This window comes from Tympanuchus pallidicinctus, unplaced genomic scaffold (assembly GCF_026119805.1).
Source record: "Tympanuchus pallidicinctus isolate F22 unplaced genomic scaffold, pur_lepc_1.0 scaffold3, whole genome shotgun sequence".
NCBI lineage: Eukaryota > Metazoa > Chordata > Aves > Galliformes > Phasianidae > Tympanuchus > Tympanuchus pallidicinctus.
The window spans coordinates 14,758,005-14,781,338 of NW_026294747.1; the positions used below are offsets into that span (position 1 = coordinate 14,758,005).

Here is a 23,334-nt window from a genome sequence, read left to right on the forward strand (position 1 = left end):
CTTGGATGGATGATAAGGGAAAGGACTCCAAGGAATTCCACATTAGACATATTTTCCACTGATACCTCACACTTCTTTACTCGTTTATACTGAAACGGAACGTGTCTGCATCTCTGCAATGTGTGCCCACTTGGCACCACATACAAAAAGCAAAAATGGGGTACTGCTGCACCCGATACCACATCAGTTCTGTTACATTTTCTCTGCAGGAAGACTGAAAACAACTCTTACACGCTTCATTTGTGTCATCTTACCTTAAGCTGTAATGGAGTTTTGCCTGCATCTATTTCAGGGAACAAAGCAATTCAGCAAAACAAAAGGAAAGAAAAATTCCGTATGACCTCGAAAGCCTAGGACACTGAAGTGGTGGTGAAGACACACCTCACGCTGAAACTCATCAAGGATCAAGATCACTCTTTTACTACAGGACCCACTTAGGGAATCTCTGGAATGCTCTAAACTAGTCTTATATTCTGGCCAAAGCTTTCCTTTCTAATGGCACACTGGTCCCTCTGCTACTGAACTGGTCACTTGACAGTCTCTAGAAGGATGCTGTTGTTCATGGTATTTCATGTTTCCTGATGCCCTCCCCCAGCTACTTCAAACTAGATTCAGTTTGTTAATCCAAGTAGCAGCAGAAATGCTCCTGTTATTGAGGTTTGGTGAAAGTTTCTGCTAACAGTTTCCATGTAAAGCTCCGGCACAGCAAGGCTGAGAAAAACAAGTGCAAGTTTTCTTCCAGATCTGGTGAGCAAGACAGTAAGCACCACACACTATGGGTTACTCTACACATCACTTTAAAGAGAGGTGTGCCATCTGTTCTGTCCTCTAATTACAAAATATAACCCAAACATAACTCATAATTGAATAATAAAAAGCTATAGAAGATATAAATTCATGGAGAAAGCTCTTTACTTAATGCAGAAAACATCTGCAAGTTTTTTTTCTTCTGTCATCCTTCAGGCAGCAATCTTGGGAAAACAAAGGAAGGAGGATGTTCCCCAAGCCACTGCCAAACATGCTTAAAGCAAACCTGGATGAGTCCCGCGGGGGCTTCACCTTATGTCATGTATGTTGCAGGGATGCTTTTGCATTGATTTATCTGCCTGTAGAGAATTGGAGCATTACTATAATGTAATAAAAGGGTTACAGAGCCATGATAATCTAAGTATGTAACTGAGGCACGATTGGAAGAATAAATGTCTATTCACTGGAGAGATTGATAAAGTTGGGAAAAAAATAGTTTTTGTCAATGTGATTCCCTCATTTGGGACCCATATTAGAAAATACTTTTTTTTTCCTTTCATCTATATTCTATTATAAGATTACAGTATTTTAGTTTGCTGAGCAGCACAGTCTTCACCAACATGGGAATGCAGACATGAATGGCTGAAGACAAACCAGCGTTTCTTAAAAGCTAGCAGTCCTTGCATAACCTGGAGCTTTGCAGACATGCAGCATTTTGCTCGATCAGGAACTTGTTGCCTTACCAAATGAATGTGCCTAATTGCTGCTTCCTGAATAGATGTCTATCAGTGGTATTTAACGAAGGCACAGATTTGGGAAAGGAGGCAGCAAACGTAAAGAAATGTCTTTGGTTTTTGCAGTGTCAAACAAAACCGCTGCTCAAACACATTTTAACACCCGGCATCTTTCACTCTGACTGAGCATGTTTAGTGAAACCACACCTGATGGCAGCTGAAGTCTGACAGAATAAAGCATGGGCAAATGCCCTCCCAGCATAGCTCTCTCACACGTAAAGAACTACAACATTTCAGTGGTGACCCCTATTACAAAAGCTGGAGTGATGACCAAACAGATACTATTCAGATCTACTGTGGGCAGGTACCTGACTCAGGTCCCCAGACACGTGTGCTTTACGATAAATCAGGCCTGAACACGCTGAAGGTGAGTAACACAGTAACTAATGATACCAACAGAAGGATGTTTGTGCCAAATAACCGGTTGCCTTGTATGCCAGAAAAACAGGAGGTCATTAAGAGGTCAATAAAAGTCTTCCTTCCATGGCCAAGGGCTCACTTCTAAGGGCCAAGTTGGCCACATGTTTGAATGGTTTATAGGTAGAGGATTCTGTTTGCCAAAGCATCCCCTACCGCACGATGTCAAAGAAAACACAATTTGTAAAATTCAGAGCCAATAATCAAGAGAGAATTGCAGACAGGATTACCCACGGCTGAAGTACAAGAAAATTAGAACAAAAAGACACATTTTTGATGCTTTCAGGATGTTCGAGGTCTTGAACTGAGGGGAAAAAAAAAGCTATGGGGGAAAAAGAAATACCAAAAAGGCGTAAGTTCAGAAATAGAAGCAATAAGGTCCTGTATATCAACATGAGAAACTCAAGTGCTAAAACAGATGAGTCTGAATACTTGGCAGTGTAAGAGGGCTTTGACAAAGAGGCACTTCCTGAGCATGGCAGAGTGACAAAAATCAATGCGATGCTATTCGGGAAGGACAGAATAGGTCATAACTGCTGGGAAGGTTGCTCTAACTGAAAGATCCATGTAACCTAACTAGATAACATTATTGACTGAGCAAAGGGAACTGTATCTTCTAAACTATAGAGTTATACAGTCTTCAAGTATAGGACTTTCTGTCTTTAGAAAAGTTATTATTTCAATGTCCAGAGCCACGCGTGAAAAAAAAAAAAGAAGGAAAACCACTAATGAATGCCTGATTTTATTTGAGTCTGCAGAGTCTCTCACATTGGTTTCAGTGCAACCAACACACCATTTCTGTATATAGTTTGAGCATCCTCAGATAAGACAACCATATCTGGGATGATTGCCCATTTCAGGTTCTCTGAACCTTCTCCTGAAACGTCTGGCACTGGCTTTGCCAAGCTGCTTGTCTGATCAAGTACAGCAATGCTTCTGCAATGACAAATAAATGCCAAATAAATGAAAGGAAGAAGGCTGAAGATACAATTATCATGCACTCTGAACAATCGCACAATGAAAATCATAAAAATAAAACCACTTCTGTGGATGAAAAAAAGAGCAAAATTCATATGGGCGATCGCTTCTGCAAAGGCAGTAGCAAACCTTTTCTACAACCTTTTTCCTGAAGAAGACAAGAAGTTCAATCAACCAGGAAAATGTTGGGAAAAGAAGGAAGCAAGGTGATTCAGAGGAGCAAGCAGGCATCCGAGCAGACTGCAGCAGCAGCACTTGTTCTGCTCAGAGATCTGCTGTGAGGAAAATCACTGTGCAGCCAAGAGCTGTGATAAGTACTGATTATGAAATGTTTGGAAATGAAAAACAAGAAGGGTGCTATGTAAGGCATACAGATGAAAACAACCCTTTCCATTCATGCACAGATTCTCACACAAGTCCCCAGCATACTTGCCCTTCCCTCACCCTCAATACACACCTACATACCCCATGAGATCTCCACGCTGTTCAAAACTTCTAGCAAAGAGTGCTGGAAAGGGGACCAAACTATAGCAACCCCAGCTGGTGACAATTTCTCAGTGATCAACAGTTGCATAATCCATGCAATTAATAGAGCAGAGTTTAGTTTACAACCCAGACCAGACATTGCTAAAAGGAGCAGGAGGAGTGCTACAGTGGAACTGGAATGTCTTTTTAACCCTTGAAGACAAGACGGATGGCTTTCACAACCAAGTGACCCTAAGTTTCTAATATTTATACAAATTCTCACAGGAGCAGCCCCAGGCACATCACCACCTTCTTCAGCTTGCAGAAAACCTGAGCATCTTGCAGTCTGATAATGCTAAATGGGTGCCCCATCCCTGGAGGCATTCAAGGCCGGGCTGGATGTGGCTCTGGGCAGCCTGGTCTGCTGGTTGGTGACCCAGCACGTAGCAGGGAGGTTGAAACTAGATGATCATTGCGGTCCTTTTCAACCCAGGCCATTCTATGATTCTATGGTTCGATGATAAATGCTGCCAAAAAGATCAGAATCAAGTATTTGTTAAAGACTAGTACTAAGCACAACAGCACCGTCCCTGCATCGCACACTCCTCCTCTGAAACTCTCAATTCCAAGTGGGAGCAGCAGGGCCAGTTTTTCAAATAAGTGTTCCATTTTGACATTCATTGTTTCTGTAAAGCTGCTTTCCGTTTTATGAATTTGGTCGAATAACTCATGACTAAACATTTTAAATAGCATATTCAGCAGGGCCTCATACCAAAATTAAACTCTCCCAGTTGTATGATCCTTCTGTCAGGTTTATAGATAGTAGATCAGAGGGAACTGTTTAAAACTTAGCATCAAAGGTAATTAAAAAATAAAAATAAAAAGACGTATAAACAATATCTAGAACACTGCACAAACTCTCTGGAGTGTCAAGGGCAGCCATAAAGTTCAAGCCAATAATACAACTTCCTGCTTAATTAATATCATTTTCAAAAGAAGCAGACAGCAAGTCTCAATAGGGCTTCCCAAAAGAGTACGCCTACCAATTACACAGACAAACAAGTGGGCAGTGGCAGACCTAAGAGACAATTCATTAGCAGCACTTCCTTGGTGATACAACCCAGCTGGGGATACAAAGGCCCACAGGTTCATTGGCCCTAGGTGTGACTTCTGAAGACACAGTGAAAGTATAAATAAAATAAGAAAAGAGAAAAATCCCTGACAGCAGTACCTCCAGACCTGCAATGTTCATCTGAAGAATGAACCTACCTGCCTGTAACCGCACGAGTGACTTCAGAGACTCAGCAAGTTGACAACAGAGGCAGGAAGAGCAAAAGAAAGGCCAAACCCCAAAGCAGGGGTTTGTTGGGGGGGATACATGGATGTCTGCAGGCCCAGCAATGCACACAGACACAGTGAAGGTATTTCTCCTCTTCAGGTCATTTTGCACAATAGTAGATTTTTTCTTTCTTTCCAGATTATAAATAAGAAAAAACCCCAAATTATTCAAGGTAAAGAAGCAAAAATGTACTGCAGCTGGTTTGCAAGCCGAGCCTATTGCACAGTCTTCCCAATAGATTCCCATTAAGAGATGCAGCAGTAGTCACAGAGGTGGAAGCCCAACAATGAATGCTATCAAGAGGTTACTACTGTGTTATGAAAGCACACTGTTTTGCTTTGCTATTGTCAAAAATTAGCTCACTTAGAAAAAGGAATTTGATCAGACACCTAGCAGAAGAGCACCTCAGACTACTGAAAAGTACTTCAGCCATCTGCCTGGCACATAAATCTTGGATTATATGACACCACACATGACATGGCTCAGTCCTGACATTTACTAAGAGAATCACATCAGTCTGAAGGGTGAGAGGTGTGCACTCACTTTTCTGGATCCACCTCACAAATGTCTTTTTCAAGGCAAAGCTCTTCCTATCCTCTGCAGATACACATCTGATCTACATCTGAAGTTTTAACTGAAGAACGTAGAAGAAGAAATAGACTTGGAATAAAACTTCAAAAGAACATAAAGATGTTCAGCTGTAATGGAAACTCATTGGGAAGTGGACAATTAAGGACCTGCAGGGTTTCTCTGAACACCGTCGAATTCAAAATTACCACTACCCCAACACCATCCAGTACAGGTGACTGAGTCATTCCCAACCATATGGCCAATTTCAAGGCCAGATTGGATGGGGCCCTGTGCAGCTTGGTTTAGTATTAAATGTGGAGGTTGGTGGCCCTCCCTGTGGCAGGGGGGTTGGAGATTCATGATCCTTGAGGTCCCTTCCAACCCTGTGATTCTGTGATATACTATATAATAACATACAGCCAACACATACGAAGGTCCATATTGCACTAAAACATCCAGGCTCTTCAAATAGCTCCTTAATCCCTTCTCTTTTTCCTTCCCCCTACATTAGGTATCTAACTATACTCTTTAAGTGGAAGAGACCTAAAGCAATTGACAGAGACCTAAAGAATTTGACAGTGTTTTTGCACTTCTGGCACACCTGTTAAGCACCTAACAGCCTGGAATGGCTGCTATTAAGTAATTCAGTTGGTAAAGAGATGTTGTTTTCCAAAAGGTTAAAACCACCACTTTGCTGAATAATTACATATCTTACCTATAACATTTTATTTAAGTCCCGGTTTCTAATTTTCAGAAGAAAGGTAAACTAAGAGAATTCTACAAGTAAAGCCATTCCTTAAAAATATTACATTTCTACTCAAGCTTCCTTTTAAAGCAATGTGTGTATTTGCCCCATTTTACAGCTTCACACCTGCTCAGAGGTAGTTAAGCCATCTGACAGACAAAATGCTTCACCAGCAAGGGAGCAGAGCATCAGGTCCTGCAGCACCAGCACAGAGCCCTCGGCTGAGCTCTCCGTGTTCATTTTAAAGCAAATCTATAGGGAAAAAAAAAAGTACTTCCTTTGATGATATTGCTTTAGTGCTCAAGTGGTTTTCTGAGCACAAAAATATTTATTTCTCTGTCTGGGGTACTGTTTTCAATTGAATGATACAGAGAAATGGTTGGTTTCAATTTTATTTTTTTTCATCTCCAGTAATGAATGTTGGAGAGAATCGTTTATTTTTATCAAAAAGAGCTTGAAATATAAATCCACAATCAGTAAACAGCCCAGTCTGAGGATTCCTTCCCCAACAGGTAACCTGCTACAAAAAAAAAAAATCTACTGAGACATTCTATGACTGCAGCAAAGTAATTTTTCCTTATATATCTGTTTTTATACACACAGTGTCTCAGCAACAATGTGATAGAACTCCCATCTCTTATCTTACACAATTTATTTTGAGGAAATTGAACTGATTTTCTCTTAATATTCCTTAATATTCATGTAATTTGATGCATATCTTTCCCCATGGAACAAAATAAGCCCATATACACCTACTGTTCTGATACAATCATTATAACATAGCTTCCAACTTGATGTATCTGGAAGTCCCACAGCTGTCACTCGTTATTGCAAATTTTAAGGGAAGTAGGCTCTTGTTAGCCCAAATTGAACACCCACTCACAAAAACTCAGTTATCTCACTTGTACAAACACGAATGCCAGCGTTGAAGCTGTTTGGATGCAACAAATGATTCTGCATGCTGCACAGAAGTACACCTGGGTTGAAGAGCTTCTCTTTCCTGGAACAGCAAGAAAAATTGCTTCCTATATAGGAAAAAATATTCATTAAAAAAAAAAACAAAACCAAAAACGTCTAATTTCCTGCTCAGGACAAAGTCAGGAGCAGCATAATTTAGTTGTCAAAAAAAAGTTTCTGAAAATCTTTCAGAAGGCTCTGAACATCCCACAGCATGCATCCAAACTTTTGATAACTTTGCAGAAGCTTCTTGTTGTGCCTTTTATACAGCCCAGCTTTACCCTATGGACCCTGGTTCTTTGTATGCTGAAAAATGCCTCATTCCAGAGTACCTGCACATACTTCTCTTGATGCAAACACCAGTGCTAGGATGAGTGGGGCTCCCAGCAACCTATCATACTGAAGAGCTCTGAGAATGCTTTATCTGCCAATACCACCAAATGGCTGACATGAGGACATGGGCAGATTTGTGCCTTACTTTTTCTTTTTAATGGCACAGCGGTCAACAAAACATGTGACGGCCAAGTACCTCTCAGCAGGATGTCTGTGGGGAAAACCAGGCAAAGAAGAGGCTGATGCAGGGCACAACAGAGGAGCAGACTGGAACCAGAACTCATAGCCATCTTTACTGAAGTGCCACTGGTCGAGGAGTCAAACTGAGGAATGCTTCAAATCTGTTTTCACACAACTTTGTATCGCCTGCCCTTCCTCTGTCCCCTGACAGCTTTAATCATTTCCCACAAACCTCATGGGCTCTTTCCCACTTGCCACACCGATGAAGAGAGCAGAACAAGCCACATCCCTGCTGCCCCAGAGCAGCCTCTGCAAGAGAAACTATGGCCCCTGGGCATGTGGCTTGGGACCTGCAGGCCAGATAACCCAAGGCAGCACACAGGGAAAAGCTTTAATACCACCCAAGCCCTCTGCCATCGCCTGCCCTGCCTCCCATAGCAGCAGCCACAAAAGCTCTGCAGCAGAGCCCATGGAGAGCTGAGGTTTAAAGGTTTGCATCTAATTAACATGCCACAGTTATTTGGAGACCAGCTGTGCCTCTGCAGCTTCCCCACTTTATGAGCAGTGTGTAGAAGTAACGGACAAAGCATTTGGCAATAGAATGGAAGCTTCATTTGGGCACAGAGCAAGACAGGGTGTAACTGCAGACAAAACCAAAATCAAACTACTCTTGCCTGCAGTGCTGGGTATGTGAGCAACCTGCTGTGCAGTCAGAAAAAACAGGGTTAAATAGGGCTGCTGTTTACAGAAAACTGACCTGTTTGGTAATGCAGTTGCAGATTTGACACCTCCATCGAGTGACTGAAGCGATACATACTAGTTAATGATATCTGTGATGAGAAAAAATGGCTGTTTTACAGAGCATAATGGGGGTTGATGCCTCTAACTTGCTGAGCAACCTAACAGCTCCTGTTATACCAGCAGCCAGCAAAGCGTGTGCCAAGACTGCAAGTCCCCAGCCCACAGCCATCGTGTGGCCACAGAGTACTTCTGCTTTTACAGCTGGGATAAAAAAATCCTCAGCACATGGCTGGAGTGACAAAATTAACAAAGTATTGCCAGTTAGGATGAAACGAGGCGCTGCAATAAGGATTAGCTCACTAAGGAAAGCAGAAGCAGGTATGTGTGGGATCAGATGGGACTCTGGAGCATCAGAGGCTGGCTGAGATCTCACCAGCAGTATGATTACAGAAGCTGTAAAATCCTCATGAGAAGATAAAGCACAACTGTAGAAGCAGAGCAACAGGACTAAGTACATGCAATTTCAAGGAGAATGTGCCAGAGAATTTCAGATTTCCAAGTGAGTGAGTCCTGATTCAGAGCCCCTAAAAGATTGGGTACAAATGCCTAATACAAAGGACAACATACCTATACACATGCACTCTTCCAACCAGTGGCACTGAGATTTAAAATGAAGGGTCTTTTGCTGGTTTCATAACTTCACACAAGAATTCTCAAGTTACTCAAAGGAATGAAGTTGCAAAAGGGAGCAGCACTCCTAACACATGCACAGGGAAATCCACCCTGTTATTACCAGGAAGGTGACATGCAACTGTAAGCAGCTTGTGCTAAAAATACTAAGCAGGGAATTGAATTGGATATGCGTTATGCTGGAGAGTGAGATTTCACTACAGTGACAAAGCATTAAGCATTTCTAGGCTCCAAACTCTAAATTACAGGTCACAGCAAGCTTTGATAGAGCAAGCGGACTCCTAGAGGAAAGCAGCTACTTCAGCTACCAGAACCAGAGCAGTAATATATACCTCCAGGTTTGGCTTTCAGAAGGAAGGAGCATTAGGAAGGCAGCAGCCTTACTAGAATACTGCTGAGCACTCTGTGCTGCAGCACACCAACCAAGATGTAAATGTGCTTCCCTTATCACTTCTGTCACCAGCAGAGGATGACAAGGACACCAAAGACTGCAAGACATAATCAGCATGTTCTCCACGGTACAAACTACATCCCATCACTGACGTGAAACAACAACAAGATGTGGAACAACAACGAACCTAAAATGAGCTCATACTGATTCTAATACATGCAGCCACAATGAATGGACTCACACTCACACAAACTGCTCCTGCTTTTCTTTGCACTGAAAGACCAGCCAACAAACTCTTCAGGTTGACCCCTTGTTTGCACCAGGCTCTTACAGCCTGACGTTTGCGTCAGAAAAGCACTCAGTGCAGCATAAGAGTGAAAAAGTCTTGTGGATGGGGGTCATGGATAAATAAACACTAAAATGACAACCGATTTTTCATGCCCAAAGATGCCTCGGCACATCCTTTGGGAGTGGCATCACTTGTATGCAGACAATTTCTGGGTTTTATATTTTAGTTTGCAAAGTCATTCTAAAACAGGCAAGCATGCTGCATGAATACAGCGAGGACCGAGCAGATGGTGGATGTGTTAAAAACTCTGGCCTTCAAGGATGGGAGCTCGTAACAGATTGCAAGTGGCAGTGGAACTCAATTCAAGTCCAGAGTTCCAATTGTTCCATTGAAGAAAATGGTATCAAACATGTCATCTCTGCTCCCCTCCGTGCTGCCACAAATGGATTAGAGAAAAGATTTATCCAGACACATAAGTAAACAATTTGTGCTGCAACCCAAGATAAATGCTGCTTGCAAAACAAGAGTACAAATTTCCTATTGGCCAACACGAAGGCAGTCCATACTTTTACAAACCTGACAGCTGCAATGTGGTGCATGGAATGTGACTTTAGTTTTCAGTCAGCCAGGGACCTCAGAAAAAGGTAGTGTATGAAAATGGCCACGAATCAGCACATCCCAAAGCATAGTTCCAGCAATGATTTTTTTCTTAAAAATGCTACTGGAAGACAACAAACGTTTCTTTTGGATGCTGAAATGGTTCCATGATAATTTGCAGCTCTGTTTTATACAAAAGCTATAAATCCATCTCACTCAGTACATGCCTTCACAATGGCCAGTGGTGAAATATCACATAGACAGCAAGGCCAAAACAACCAGCAGTTAAAAAAAAGAGCTCTCCTGCAGGTCTTGTTGGGCACTGTGCAATTGAGTTGCTTAGCAGGAAAAGCCCATGCCATCCATTGCAGAAATTCCTGAATGCAATCCTCTGGCCCACGTTTAGACCTACAAATAAGAGAAGTGATGCCTACTCATCTTAAAAACATAGGGAATGGAAACAACTACACTAAACGAATAAATAAAGCTAATAAAATCCCTTTTTACTAGCGATATTTTACATGCTAAGAAAAAAAAAATCTGTGTTCATATACCAGAGTGAACTGTGTTCATTTTTTTTAATTTAGTGAAGCAATCCAAGTAGGATGTTTGGCACTTCAGGATGTTTGACATCAGCCAAAAAAGCAAGTTGTTTTTGGGTAGCACTCTGCCTGGAATTCTTTCCAATATGGTTTTACTTTCTAGAACGATCAAACATCCACCTCGTTCTCCAGCAGTTCAGGAGCCTGACAAGGAATCTCTACCTTTTCCTCCTCCCTAGTGAAGGAGGAGTTATCATCCTTTAAAGGGAAAGCGAGGAAACAAACCATTCTCCTTTGCTTTGCCTGACTCCATTCTGCCTCTTTGGATCTGGTGCTGTCTGACCTCGGTGTGGAGTTGCTTTTCTTAAGCCTTGTAGGGTAGGAGGAAATTGCCAGCAGGTTACACCTCCAGCAGGGGAGGAAATAATACTAGCAGAAGCATGTTTTGCCATTGCAGCCTACAGAAGTCCTCTGAATACAATGAGCTTTCTTGGCACAAGCATAGCTTTGCAGGTGGAACTGCAGTTCACGCGACGGCTTTGTAATCCCACTGTAGGCCTGCCATGCAGCCATTCATTAAGGCAATGAGATTTTTGCCCCTAAGTGCTAAGCCTGTTTTAAATAAGAGACTTAAGTTCTTTAATTCTGAGTATTGCACCTCGCACCAGCTGTTTGATCACTGAAGTTGGCAACTGCAGCAAAGAAAAGCCATGGAGGGAAAAGAAAGTAAACTTCATACCAAAAAAAAAGCAAAAAACTGCCATCTGCATGTAAGAGAGGTGGCAGCTTGGTTTTCCTGACCCCACAGCAGAGCATTGCTTCTTTCCAAACTAAATCCTATAAAAGCACAAGGTGCTGGAAGAGGAAGAACATGAAATGAGCAGCACGCATGCCGAATGTGTGCAATAAACACAATCAGCATTAGTGAATCACTGCTTTGTTTTCTCATGGTCCTCATGTAGCATTTACCAGAATCAGCGCTTAAAGTTCGAAAAGAAACGTACAAAATACAGCTGGAGGGAAATGGGGAGCTTCAGTCACCAGGATTTTGCCTGTCTGGACTCAAGCCACCCTGATGTGTACAGCTCACAGGGACTCCAAGAATAAGGTGACACAATAGTGGCTGCTGCTGCACTATTCTGAGAGCAACTGAGAAGAAACAAAGGTACCACGGCTAAGGAAAGAACAAAGAGGGCTATAGCAGCAGCCTGGAAAAGCAAGCAGAAAAAAAATCCTGAACTTCTTGAAAGGCTCTGTATGAAAACTTACAAGACCAGGTCATTCTGTCCTCTGTCCTAATATCAACCTTCTGCCTCTCTTAAATTACCGTTTAAAATATATGGCATCCCTAGAGCAAGTCTCAGTTATATCGTGCTAAATTATAAGCCTCTGCATGCATTCACACTTGAAGCAGGTTGGGAGGGTTTTCTGGAGGGTGTTAGTTTTTCTATTGAAGACAGATTTAAGATGCGTTAGAGTATGACAGTCTAATTACAGACTGCAATTTCAATTTCATTTGCTTCTGTTGCATCCTGTGATGGTTAAACATTTCCTGGAGAAACAATTACAGGACAGTACTAAGAAACACAATTTACTGACTCCAATCTTCATGAGTATGCAGATTTCATTCCATCCAACTCCTCATTTCATTCTGACCTAGCGGTGCTCTCTTCATACTATTAACAGTCCAGAGAAGTGTCTGTACATATCTTAAACATATTTTATATTATTCATACAATGACTTTTGTGGATTTGCTATCTTAAGCAAAAGTTGGATTCTAAGTATATAAATTGCATAGCAGTATTAATACATAGTTAATACATTAATTAATTCATTAAATCATGATTAACTGTGTTTGAAACAGCAGTGTCTGGAAACTGAGAACGATGGTAATGATCTCATCTGCCTTTTGCTTTGCTCTGTATAGCTCAGAGTATTGGCTGGAACAGATTTAACATCAGTCACTGTTCAGAGGAGGGAATAACATTCACAGCCCTTTCACTCATTGCTTTAAAAGGCCAGTTTCTGCACAACTATAACGTGTCATATCCTGGGGCTTTATCCACTGCTGGGTTTCCACGGCTTTGTACTAAGGCTGAATTAGATACAGTGGATAGACTGGACTGCAAATCTTACAGAGCTAGGTGCTTAGTCCGTACCAATACTTGTGGCCAAAAAACACATCAGTATGTCAGCAAAGCTGAAGCTGCCCTTACTCATGAGCAACAGAAGCAGAAGCTGGAAGCAGAAGCTGGCCCATAGTGGGCAGTTTGAAGGTGGTATCTAATATACAGCCAACTTTAAGGCTTTTTTTTTTCCTACTCTGTTAAGAGCCTTCCTAACCTGGTTTCCCTAGGGGAAAGAAGATTATGAAATTGAACTGTTGGCTGTGCATCTCACAAATAACTAGCAAGTCCATTTGTCATTGCCAGCCTGATTTGACAGATACACAGCCTTTCAAAGTCACTGACTTCCCAAAGTTTATGAGAAGATATGCATTTAGGCAGCGAATGTCTCAGCAATGCCTTCACTGAGAGATAAAGCTCCAGCATGATCCCCAACCCCTATTAGACATCAGAATCTACCCAGAAAAGAGACAGTATGAATAGCACTGCTATGGAAAAAGCTCTAATTGCTGTTCATATAAATCAGACACCAGGTAATACAATCATCTCTTTCTCACTTGTATCAGTTCTCAACAGTTCTGCTTCTCACGGCACTGCCATTTCTTGACGTCTGTAATTCCCATATCAAATGAGTTTCCTATCTTTAAAAGCAATGCTCCTTAAAATACATCCTTGGAGAGCCTTCACAAAGTCAGAGGCAGAGATAAGATGTCAGTCAGAGACTGAGCAGTTCCTGGAGGAGGTAAATAACAAAGGAGAATCAGCTGCTGGGAGGTAGGTAGAGAAAATGGCATTCTGGGGTAAACCTCCCACATATTCAATGCATAGGAGTAAAGCCTGTGCTGCTGTTCAATTACATTTTTATTTGTCACAGACTATCACAAGATACACAAATGCCAAAACGCCCCTCTGCCTCAAACCACCAGCCACACCTGGCCAGGGGTGCTCAAGGACCAACCAGTGCTCCATGGGGTATCTTCAGACCAAGCTCCCTCCTCCTGCTGCTGGGAGTACATGCTGCCCTGCATGCTGTTCTGCTGCATGCAGCCCTCCAGATATCATCAGCATACACACAGCTCTTACATGAGATACCCATGAACATTTGAAATACAAGGATGGAAAACAATGCCATTAATGAGGGACTTCTCACTTTCATTTCTCCTTCTTTCCCATGGCATCCAAGTAATAAAGCTCGGCTGCTGGCAACAGTGCTAGTGCACCAGGCCAGCAGCACACATTAGTACACAACCTTCTAAACCATGATTCACAAACCATCAAACAGCTGCAAAGCCAGAGCAAGAGCCCTGCAACTCATCACTGGAGCCAGATTAAATAGGCTCTTGGGATTTGTTTCCTACACAAACACTAGTCCATACCATTCCCACGTGCCTTCTATCACTTCATTCGCTCTGTTTCCAACCACACTGGATCTGCAGTATCCCATGACTGGATCAGTTGAGAATTTTCTGGGGATTGAATGGTAAAACAAAGCAGCAAACAATGAGCATTTCAAAACAATAAGCTTCTGCTGCTCTGTGCTCAGTGGTCTGCAGACCCTAGAGGTCTTCAAGCCACAGGAGTGTGTTTCCTTGCCTCCTGGAGACGTTACCTGCTGGAACAGGAGGATCTCTTTGCTCACCATTTTGAACACTTGGAGTCCCCTGTAGTGCCTACAACTCTACTACATTTTAACAATGGAAAGGAGACATGAGACATAGAAATGAGGAATGATACATTTCAAACTTCTTTGCCTCTTGTCATTTTATTGCTGTCTCCTCTGTATATGCCAGTCTTTTTACAACAGAGCTTTGAAAAATCTTGTGCTTTACTGAATTTCTCTATTAGCCTAGAATATTATCTGAAGAGTCAGATATAGGCATTCAATTCTTTGATGGACAAATTGCTACCAATTTAGCTGGTCTTCTCTAGCACAGGATTTCTAAGGAGAGCAAACACCACTGGAAACATCAATCAGCGTAGCATTGCCTTTCTGAGTCTTGGCAGTTTGGGAGTTACAAGTCAAAGAAAGTAGGAATGCTGGCATAAACCAACAGGGATTAAGGAGATGACATCTTTCTTTCTATAGCACTCTCACAGCCCTTAGGATATAACTTAACTCTTTCTACCAAAAATATTTTTTTCTAAAAAGAAAAGGCAAGTAGAACTCTGGATTATAAGCAAAATAAAAGTACAATTCACTTTACTGACTGTCATAAAGAATCTCTGGATGTTTGGAGGACAGAACGTGAGGAAAAAAGATGTTCTTCACAGTGAAACACGAATATTTCTTTATGAAATAAAAGCGTTCTGCTTTGAGATCACCTGATGCTGTCTTTAGTCCCAGTGGTTTTAGCAATTCAACAAAAGAAAATGGAAGTTTATAGCAATGAATGAATCGAGCAACTCTACTGTATCAGGTGACAAGAGTCATCCTCAGAGCTTGCAAAGCAGAGCAGTGATACAAGGATGGCAGCTCTGCCTCTGGCAGGACTCCAGGAAACAGCCTCTGAATGGCAATTCTCATCATAGTGGAAGTGCTGCTGGCTAATAACGTCTTGTCCACGTCCCAGTGCCTTCATAGCCCACAGTAGCCACAAATGCGCTGCCCATAATTTCTGCAGGATTCTTTGCAGAGAAGAGAGCTATTCTTGGACACATTCAGCACTAACACTGAGAAGGCACCTCAGCCTCTGACATTCATGAAAGAGCTCTGTGTTGCCTTCAACAGCCAGAAAGGGGAGGAGAAATTTGCTCTATTTTCACAGTTATATGACAGCCTGTAAAAGTTTTACAACGTGAGCGCAGCACCTAATCCAATAAAGCTCACCAGGAACATTTAAAAATCAAGGGCTCTGGGATTTTGTTTCATGTAGAAATCACAAGATTTATAATGTAGGATCACCTCAGAAAGACAGAGTCAGTCCTGCTGGAGTTGCACAGGACTGAGGTTTATTCTTCTGCCCCACTGCAGGAAAGATAGTTGGTAGTGTTGGTAGTGATTTCCATCATAGAATGGCCTGGGTTGAAAAGGACCACAATGATCATCTAGTTCCAACCCCCCTGCTATGTGCAGGGTCGCCAACCAGCAGACCAGGCTGCCCAGAGCCACATCCAGGCTGGCCTTGCATGCCTCCAGGATGGGGCATCCACAACCTCCTTGGGCAACCTGTTCCAGTATATCACCACCCTCTGAGTGAAATAGGCTATGAAGATGCACAAAATGGACTGGAATTAATGAATGGGAACAGGAGAAAGAAAACAGAAGTATGCTTTGTGAAGAAAATCAAAGCATTTTGCCAGAACAGAATAAAAATCAGGAGCAATCTGTAAAAGGCATTTAATTCATTTAATGCAATGGCTGTGCTTTATACATGGAAATAACCAAAGCTTTTATTTGGAGCATGAAAGAAGTAATTTAACCTCTAACTTTCCATTGATTGTTACTACCCAGCTACCTAGAGAAGGGTAAAGGGGGAAGCAGGATAAAACAGCAAAACTTCTTTGGTAAGCATGCAAGCAAAGAGCAATCCCGTGTTCTGGCAGAGCTGCTTCTCCCTTAATTGCATAGAAAGTAAAAGCTGACAGATAACTGACATCAACTTGAAAAACAACAACAGCTTCATCAACCTGTAATCATTCCAAGACTTTTGATCATTAAAAATAGACTTCTCTTCTTTTACAAAAGACAAGTCAGCTTAAACTAATACTTTTAAAAATAATCTCTTCTCAGTTGCTTTCTCCAGTGTGAGAAGGTAAAAAGCTGCATCTATTATAACTACACGCTGTGCAAACCTCATTTGGACGTGATCATCATCAATCACTCCTGCTGTGCAGGTAGCATGTGAGAGGGAAGCAAACCACTGATGGTGCTGCAGTATTTGACACCACCCACTCGTTTCCCTGCTTGTACACTTTGGTACAGGGAGAAGCCAGTTCACACGTGGTCATCCTCTCTTTTTGGGACTTCTGTCTTTTCTCTCCCTTCAGGCATTTGAGAATAGCTTTGATAGTTTCAGGGGAAGGAAAAATCTTTCTTTCTCTCTTAAAAGATTAAGGCTCCCCTACTGAACAGCATGCCAGAGATACACTAGCATGTGTGATCTTCCTTCTGTAAATACGCACACATTACTCACAGCAGCACCTTTTCACATCACACACACATGCCTCAGTGGAAGATGAATATTGTAAAAGAAATCAGAATGCAGTGAACATCCTTTGTGGCTGTGCCACGCACAGTCCTGGAAAGAGCTATTCACACCGCCAGCCGAGTGCATTTCTCCAACACACACTTCAGCTAGCTGACAGTTATAATCCTGACTGGGGACAAGGCTCAAAACAGCATGAAAACTAGATGGACTAGGTGGGTTTTTTTGCTTTTTTCAAAAGGCTCTGGAGTAAGGTAGAATAAGTATTGGATGATTTTTAGAAACTGGAAGCAACCAGAAAGACAGACAACAGCCTCATCAACATTCCTCCTTACCAGCATACAGAGGATTAAAGAGAGCAACCTCCTCGTATCACACAACTCTGGGTAGTTACTACTGTGCCAATTCAGCAGACTTGTGTTACTTTATCACGCTGAGCTCCTAGGCATGACTTGGGCCAGCAGAAGTTACCCACGCTTTGTGTTTCCTGATGCACCAGCACTGCAGCATGCCTGCTTTTAAGTAGCTGTACAGCAGCGCACGCTAGAGAACAGCTTCTTCAATCTCACACAGCCCTCCACAACCCTCTGAGAAGAGCATCAACAGCCACAACGTGGTGACATCCATCTGCAAACACCCCCATCCTTCCGAAGTGCCAGGACAGAGGGCTGTCACTTTGCAACACCCCCATTTCCCTTAGCGTGTTAATGAACCTCTGTGGAGGGGTGAGATGTTCTAAGGCACCTCCCAGGGACCTCGCAGCAGGCTCCCAAATCTGAATGGGCAGTTTTCTGCGCTAGAACTCTCTCCCCTCTCTGAACAATGACTCTACACCCTATTCTTACATGGCAAACAGCATTTATAGCTGCACCCCTCACCAAGCTCCTGCAGTCTCCTTCTGCAGCCCGTCCTCTCGTTTGTGGCAGTGAAGTGCCCGACCACCCTGCTACTGACAGCCACCTCATTTATCACAACAGTAATGTAACGCTGCACGCTTGTATGTTCCATCGCGGTGCCCTGCTGACACACGCGCACCTCACGCTGAGTTGATGAGCTCCTGTCACAGAGCTGCAGCCCCAGAAGAAGTGAGGTTTTTCTCCACTTCTCGGAGCCACGTGGCAACGCTAGGACCCATTGCTGGATAGGACAGAGAGCAGACGCCTGGAGATTTCACATATAGGCAATAGCACTGAGATGAAGCAAGTGTGCCATCCCTACTATAATGGAGGACGTCAGCAAGCGCTCAACTCTACACTCATGAATGGCCTCAGTGACTTCTCTGAGACCATGCATGGGGCATGTACTTTTGGGGCACGTACATCCAAGAACAAAAGCTTGGTGCAAAACGCTGAAGAGCATGAAATGAAAGGGTGAAGAAAATGCCCTCAGGAGATTGCCCACACCAACTAAGGAGGCCAAAGAAAGGCTACCCTAGCCACCATCTTGCTCAACTTTCAAGTTCAAACTTCTGAGCATAAAAGCAACAACAAGTTTACTTTCTATCTTCGTAAGTAGACAGAAATACAACCGTCTCGCAGTTTTAAACATGTACTCACCCAGAAGAGAAGGTTGAAGACAAACATTAGGTACTTGATACACTGCAGGCAGTTGTGAGCCATGCTGCACCTCTTCAGTTCTAGGAGAAAAATAAATGAGAGATCCAGGTAAAAGACAACGTACTTGTTTCCCTTGGGGGACGTGTACTTAGCCTTGGTGGCCTTAGGGCCCGGGTTGGTGTGGAATCCAAAAAAAGAGTTGCTGGCCGCCCCAAACTGGCCGCCATACATGCTGCTGTAACGACGGAAAGCGCCATTTGGGAAACTGTAATCCTTGCTGTCCAGGGATGGGCTCCGGTGGTAGGTGGACTCATCGGTGCTGGACCTGCGCATGGTGGCTCCGGCTCGTCCCGTCGCAGCTGCTGCTCTGACAACCGTCAGGTGTCGGGGGCGCGGGTAAAAGCTTTGCGGTTTCCTTTCCTCCTCCTTGCCAGCAATCCCCTACTGCTTTGCACCAGCTGTTCTTTTGTCTGCCATCCTGTCAAGGAGTTGCACGGGCTTTATGGCAGCAAAGTTGGTGAACTGGAGGCTGCTTAGCCAGGAGTTAGGGAGCGGCGTGCTTCCGCGTGAAAAAGACTTCTGCACAAGTAACCATTCCCTCCGGCGTCACAGCGGGTCCCCCCGGCCCCCCCCCCCGCTACCAAAGAAGAAGAGACAGAGAGATATACTGTACCCAAAGCAAGGGATTTTAAAAAAAGGAAGCGTGATCTCGCTCGGATCGCAAATGCCAAACAACCCCCCAGCTCCACATGCCGCACGCGGAGCAGACAGCGCACGGGGCCGGCGGTTATCCCAGAGACCGGCCGGCAGCTCCCGCGGCCCCGCGCTGCCTACGCGGCCCCCGGAGCCCCTAAGCGCGGAGCGAGGCAGTGCGGAGCGCGGAGCCCGGAGCTCCGCCCCGCAATCGCCGCTCCTCCCGCTGCTGGGCGCGGAGCTCCGGCGGCGGCCCCGCCTCGCCCTGCCCGGGCGGCTCCGGTCCCACCCGAGGCCCCGTGCGGGCCCGGCCGGGCTGGGGGTCCGGCGCTGCCGCGACTTTAAAGGGCAGAAAAGTAATCGCAGTGGGAACGGAGCTCTTGCGTAGAAGCATCGTGCCGGCCTCAGCACAAATCGGCACAGACAAGCGATTAATTAAGAACAAATTAGCAGAAGTGAAATGAGCTGGGTTTGCACGTAGCCCGAGCTCTTCGCCCTTGCAAGCCATCCTTTAATTCTGTTAATTTACAAACGGCAAAGCCGGAGCCTAATTATTTCCTTTCATTTCCTCCACGAGCTCTAAAGGCACGGCGCAAGCCTCGTGCGAGCTTCGGGACTGAGCGCAGAGCTCGGGCTGATGCCTCCTGGGCCATCTGTTCCAGCAACTCTGGCTGACTCCTAACGTGACTGCCTTTCATTTCCCTTCCCCTCAGCACAGTGATTTCAGCGCCACGATGGAGAGATTTCCTCTCTTCCTCCTCCCTGTCCCGCAAGCAGAAGGTGTTCCCAGCTAGGAGCCTCCAGCCCTGGGGCACAAAGCCTGCCCTGAGCAAGCAGCTGTTCTCAGCCCAAGTTCCCATGCACTCCTTGTGCTTCCAGTGACAGTCTGCCACCAGCCTTCCTCTCTGTGCAGTCCTGGACTGGTCTGGCAATGCAACATCAAAAATAATTCAACTTTTTTTTCTTTGTTCCCTATCAGCATACACACAAATTCACCCATTAGATGGTGAAAATTGGACACAACTCTATGCAGATTATGTCGAAACAGTCAGGTCACATAATCAATATTTAACAAGGGTGCCCACCACAACAATCTCCAATTTGGCATATTTACTGTCAACTTGGTAACTAAAAATTCACGAGCAGATTGCTTTAGATCAATCCTTAACATAAGGCCAGGATATGGGGTGAGACAAAAAGTTTCCAAACATTGCTTCTAAATGAAGTGGGGTTCTTCAGACGGATGCAGAAAAACGCCCACAGTAAGCAGAGCTCCTGCATGGCCATAATGGGCACATTTCCCCCTGCCTCCTTCCACCTACAACACTGAGCACAGTGCACTGAGTTGACAACTTTTTAAGGACACTTCAGTGCAGAATTCAGCCCTCGAGTTGTTGCTGTTCTTCTTGCTCACTCTAATATCAGCAGTTAAAAGGGGCAGGAGCGTGCTGGCATTGAAGGTTAAGCCCTTGCAGGCACATAACCTTTTGGTAGTTTGAGCCTAAAATCCCAGCCTGGGCCTTGTGACTTCTGTTCACCTCTGTTTTCCATTCACTTACCCTTTCACTGGTTGCATCTGTGTATTCCCATCCTGGGGCCAATCCATATCGATTCCTCATCACAAGAAGCAAAGCACTGCGCAGGCTCACCAGCACAGCTTAATGTGCATTGATTTTGGTGGCACACTACCATGTGTGCTGTAACAGCTCTACTTCTTTCCCTGTTACACCTAAAAAGCTTCCCCTCCTCTTTCCCAGTGGTACACAGTGTTTCTGGACCCCAAACCACCACCTATTTTCATACCACTTTGGATCAGGCTGAATGCTGCTTTCCCTTTCTGTCGCATCATCTCACTGTCACACATGCAAACTCTGTCCCCTTCAGGTTGCACTAATGCAGCTACTGGATCACCTCCTCATTAATTTAGTCTTCATTAGTCCTTAATGGTTGCACTTGCTTTCCCTAATGCTTCCTGTCACTGTCTTCAAAACTCTGTACCTGCTCCAGCCCTGCAATGAGACAGCCCACTCAGCAGCCTGTTCCTGAGCACCCCATAAAAGCTGTAAAGAAGAGAGTCATAAAATAAAATAAATTCTGCTAGAAATGACTACTAAAATATACCGTGTTAATGCAGGGTATGGCAGCCAGCACTGCTCTGCAATAAGGAGGGGCTGCAAAATCATGCACGAGAGGTTATATTCACTCCCAATAGTTTCAGTCAAAAAAACAGCTAAGATTAAACATTTCTGTGAAAGGGGGAAAGCATTGGGGTTACAGCATCACAATCAGAAGGGCGACCACTTGAGTAATTCACTGCAAATGGTTAATTCTTGCTTTCTTGTACATACAGAGATCACCATGGAAAAGCACTAATCGAAACCATTTGCAGCTGCCTGTCCCCTTCAGCAACATGCCCAGAGAAAAATCCCTTCTGTTTTTTGGCTCCTGCCCAACATGCTCTTAACACCCCAGCAGCTACTGCTTGGTTAGGCTCAATTCAGCAAAAGAGGCTGTATAAAGAACGTACATCTTCCAAAGACTAATGGGAACGGTTCCTCCTCTGACTTGAGGGTGAACCAAAATTCAGGGCCAGGCTGGCAATGTTGGTGAAGAGAATAATGCACTCCTGATGCAGCCCTTCATTTGTTTGCTTTCCTAGATCAGTTTTGCACAAATGTAGAGCTGAGAGGGAATCTCACCTACATTCCTCAATATCTGAAGGGAGAGTGTGAAGAGGACAGAGGAGGCTCTGCTCAGGGGTACCCAGTGCTAAGACAAGAGGCAGTTGATACAAACCGACACGCAGGAGGTTCCTTCTGACCATCAGGCAGCACTTCTGGGTGCCAAGTGCCGGCACAGATTTCCCAGAGAGGATTGAGATCTCCTCCTTGGAGATCTCCAAAAGCCACCTGGATGTAGGCTTGGGCAGCCGGCTCTGGGCCAGAGCAACCCAGAGGGCCTGACCACCTCAGCAACCCTGGAATTTTGTGAAGGAGAAAGTCAGACTTCCTCAGCTAACACAACCTAAAGAACTTTAGGTATTCACAGCTGCACTTGCAACTTCTTTAAACATTTACTAATGCCTCCAACAAAACTTTGACAAAGACTTCCTTCAGAAGCAATTTCACTTACATAGCAGACTTAGGGTAGTTTGGGTTTTGTGTTCCTCCCCCCTCCTTCCCTCCCCCCTCCCCCCCATTCTCTTTCTTTTTTTGTTTAGAAATAAGGAAATTTGCATGAATTAAAAAGGATCTTCCATACTTAATAGCTCATCTCCTTCTGCTCACATGCCACCTGAAGTCATGATCTTTGGTTTATGGCACAATTAGTTGCTATGGAAATAACATAATCAGATACAGAGAAAATATTTGGGGTATGATTTGCAATGTTCTTTATTTAAACCTGTGCACAAGTCACTTGTGCAGAAACTTCGCTGCCTTTTACATGCTCTCATCTGCATAATAACTTTCATCACTTTTGCTGTGCATTCAGACGTGCTGGTATTGCCACATGCACGACTCACACTAAAGGCATTCTTCACTCATATTTGAGCATCTGCACATCCAAACAGTAATGAGAGTGACCATGTATGCAGGTGAGCCGTTGTCAAGTCCAAATTAACAACAATAACAAAAACTGTCTGTAAAGAATTTACTTGGGATTGGGCCCCTATACCCTGTGTAGCACAGAACTCCTTTCCCATTTGTGCTTTCTCTGCTTTTGAAACCCTATTCTTTGCTAATGATTTCCTTTTTTCAATCATAGAGCTTTTAAGTAAGGAGATTCTCTGTTGCCCCAGCAAATTCTGCTTACTTCTAAGTCCTGGATAGGGAGGATCACTGCTCCAGATGAAAGACAAGCAGTTCCAGCCGCTGAACTCAAGAAGCAGGAGCTTCTGCCAATGCCCTCAGTAATAGAGAACGCAGGAACAGAAATAAAGAATATGCCTGACATTCTGTACCAGATGAGTTGTGGCCCGAAGAAAACCTTTGTCAGGACCTAACTTTGCGGTATCAGCAGGTCTTAGCAGCACAAATG

At 44.0% G+C, this 23,334-nt stretch overlaps 1 protein-coding gene across 8 annotated transcripts in view; it reads right to left on the reverse strand.

Moving 5' to 3' along the window:
- The window catches only part of TSPAN4 (tetraspanin 4), a 393,745-nt gene that overhangs the window by 163,521 nt on the left and 206,890 nt on the right, over positions 1-23,334 (reverse strand). For 7 of the 8 annotated variants that reach the window (XM_052692762.1, XM_052692767.1, XM_052692761.1 and 4 more), the window contains one exon: positions 18,604-18,683. In XM_052692762.1, the coding sequence (XP_052548722.1) occupies positions 18,604-18,666 (63 nt within the window). In that variant the 5' untranslated portion in view covers positions 18,667-18,683. Of the gene's footprint in view, positions 1-18,603; positions 19,222-23,334 lie in introns of those variants that run through there. The other variant, XM_052692757.1, reaches the window with a different exon arrangement.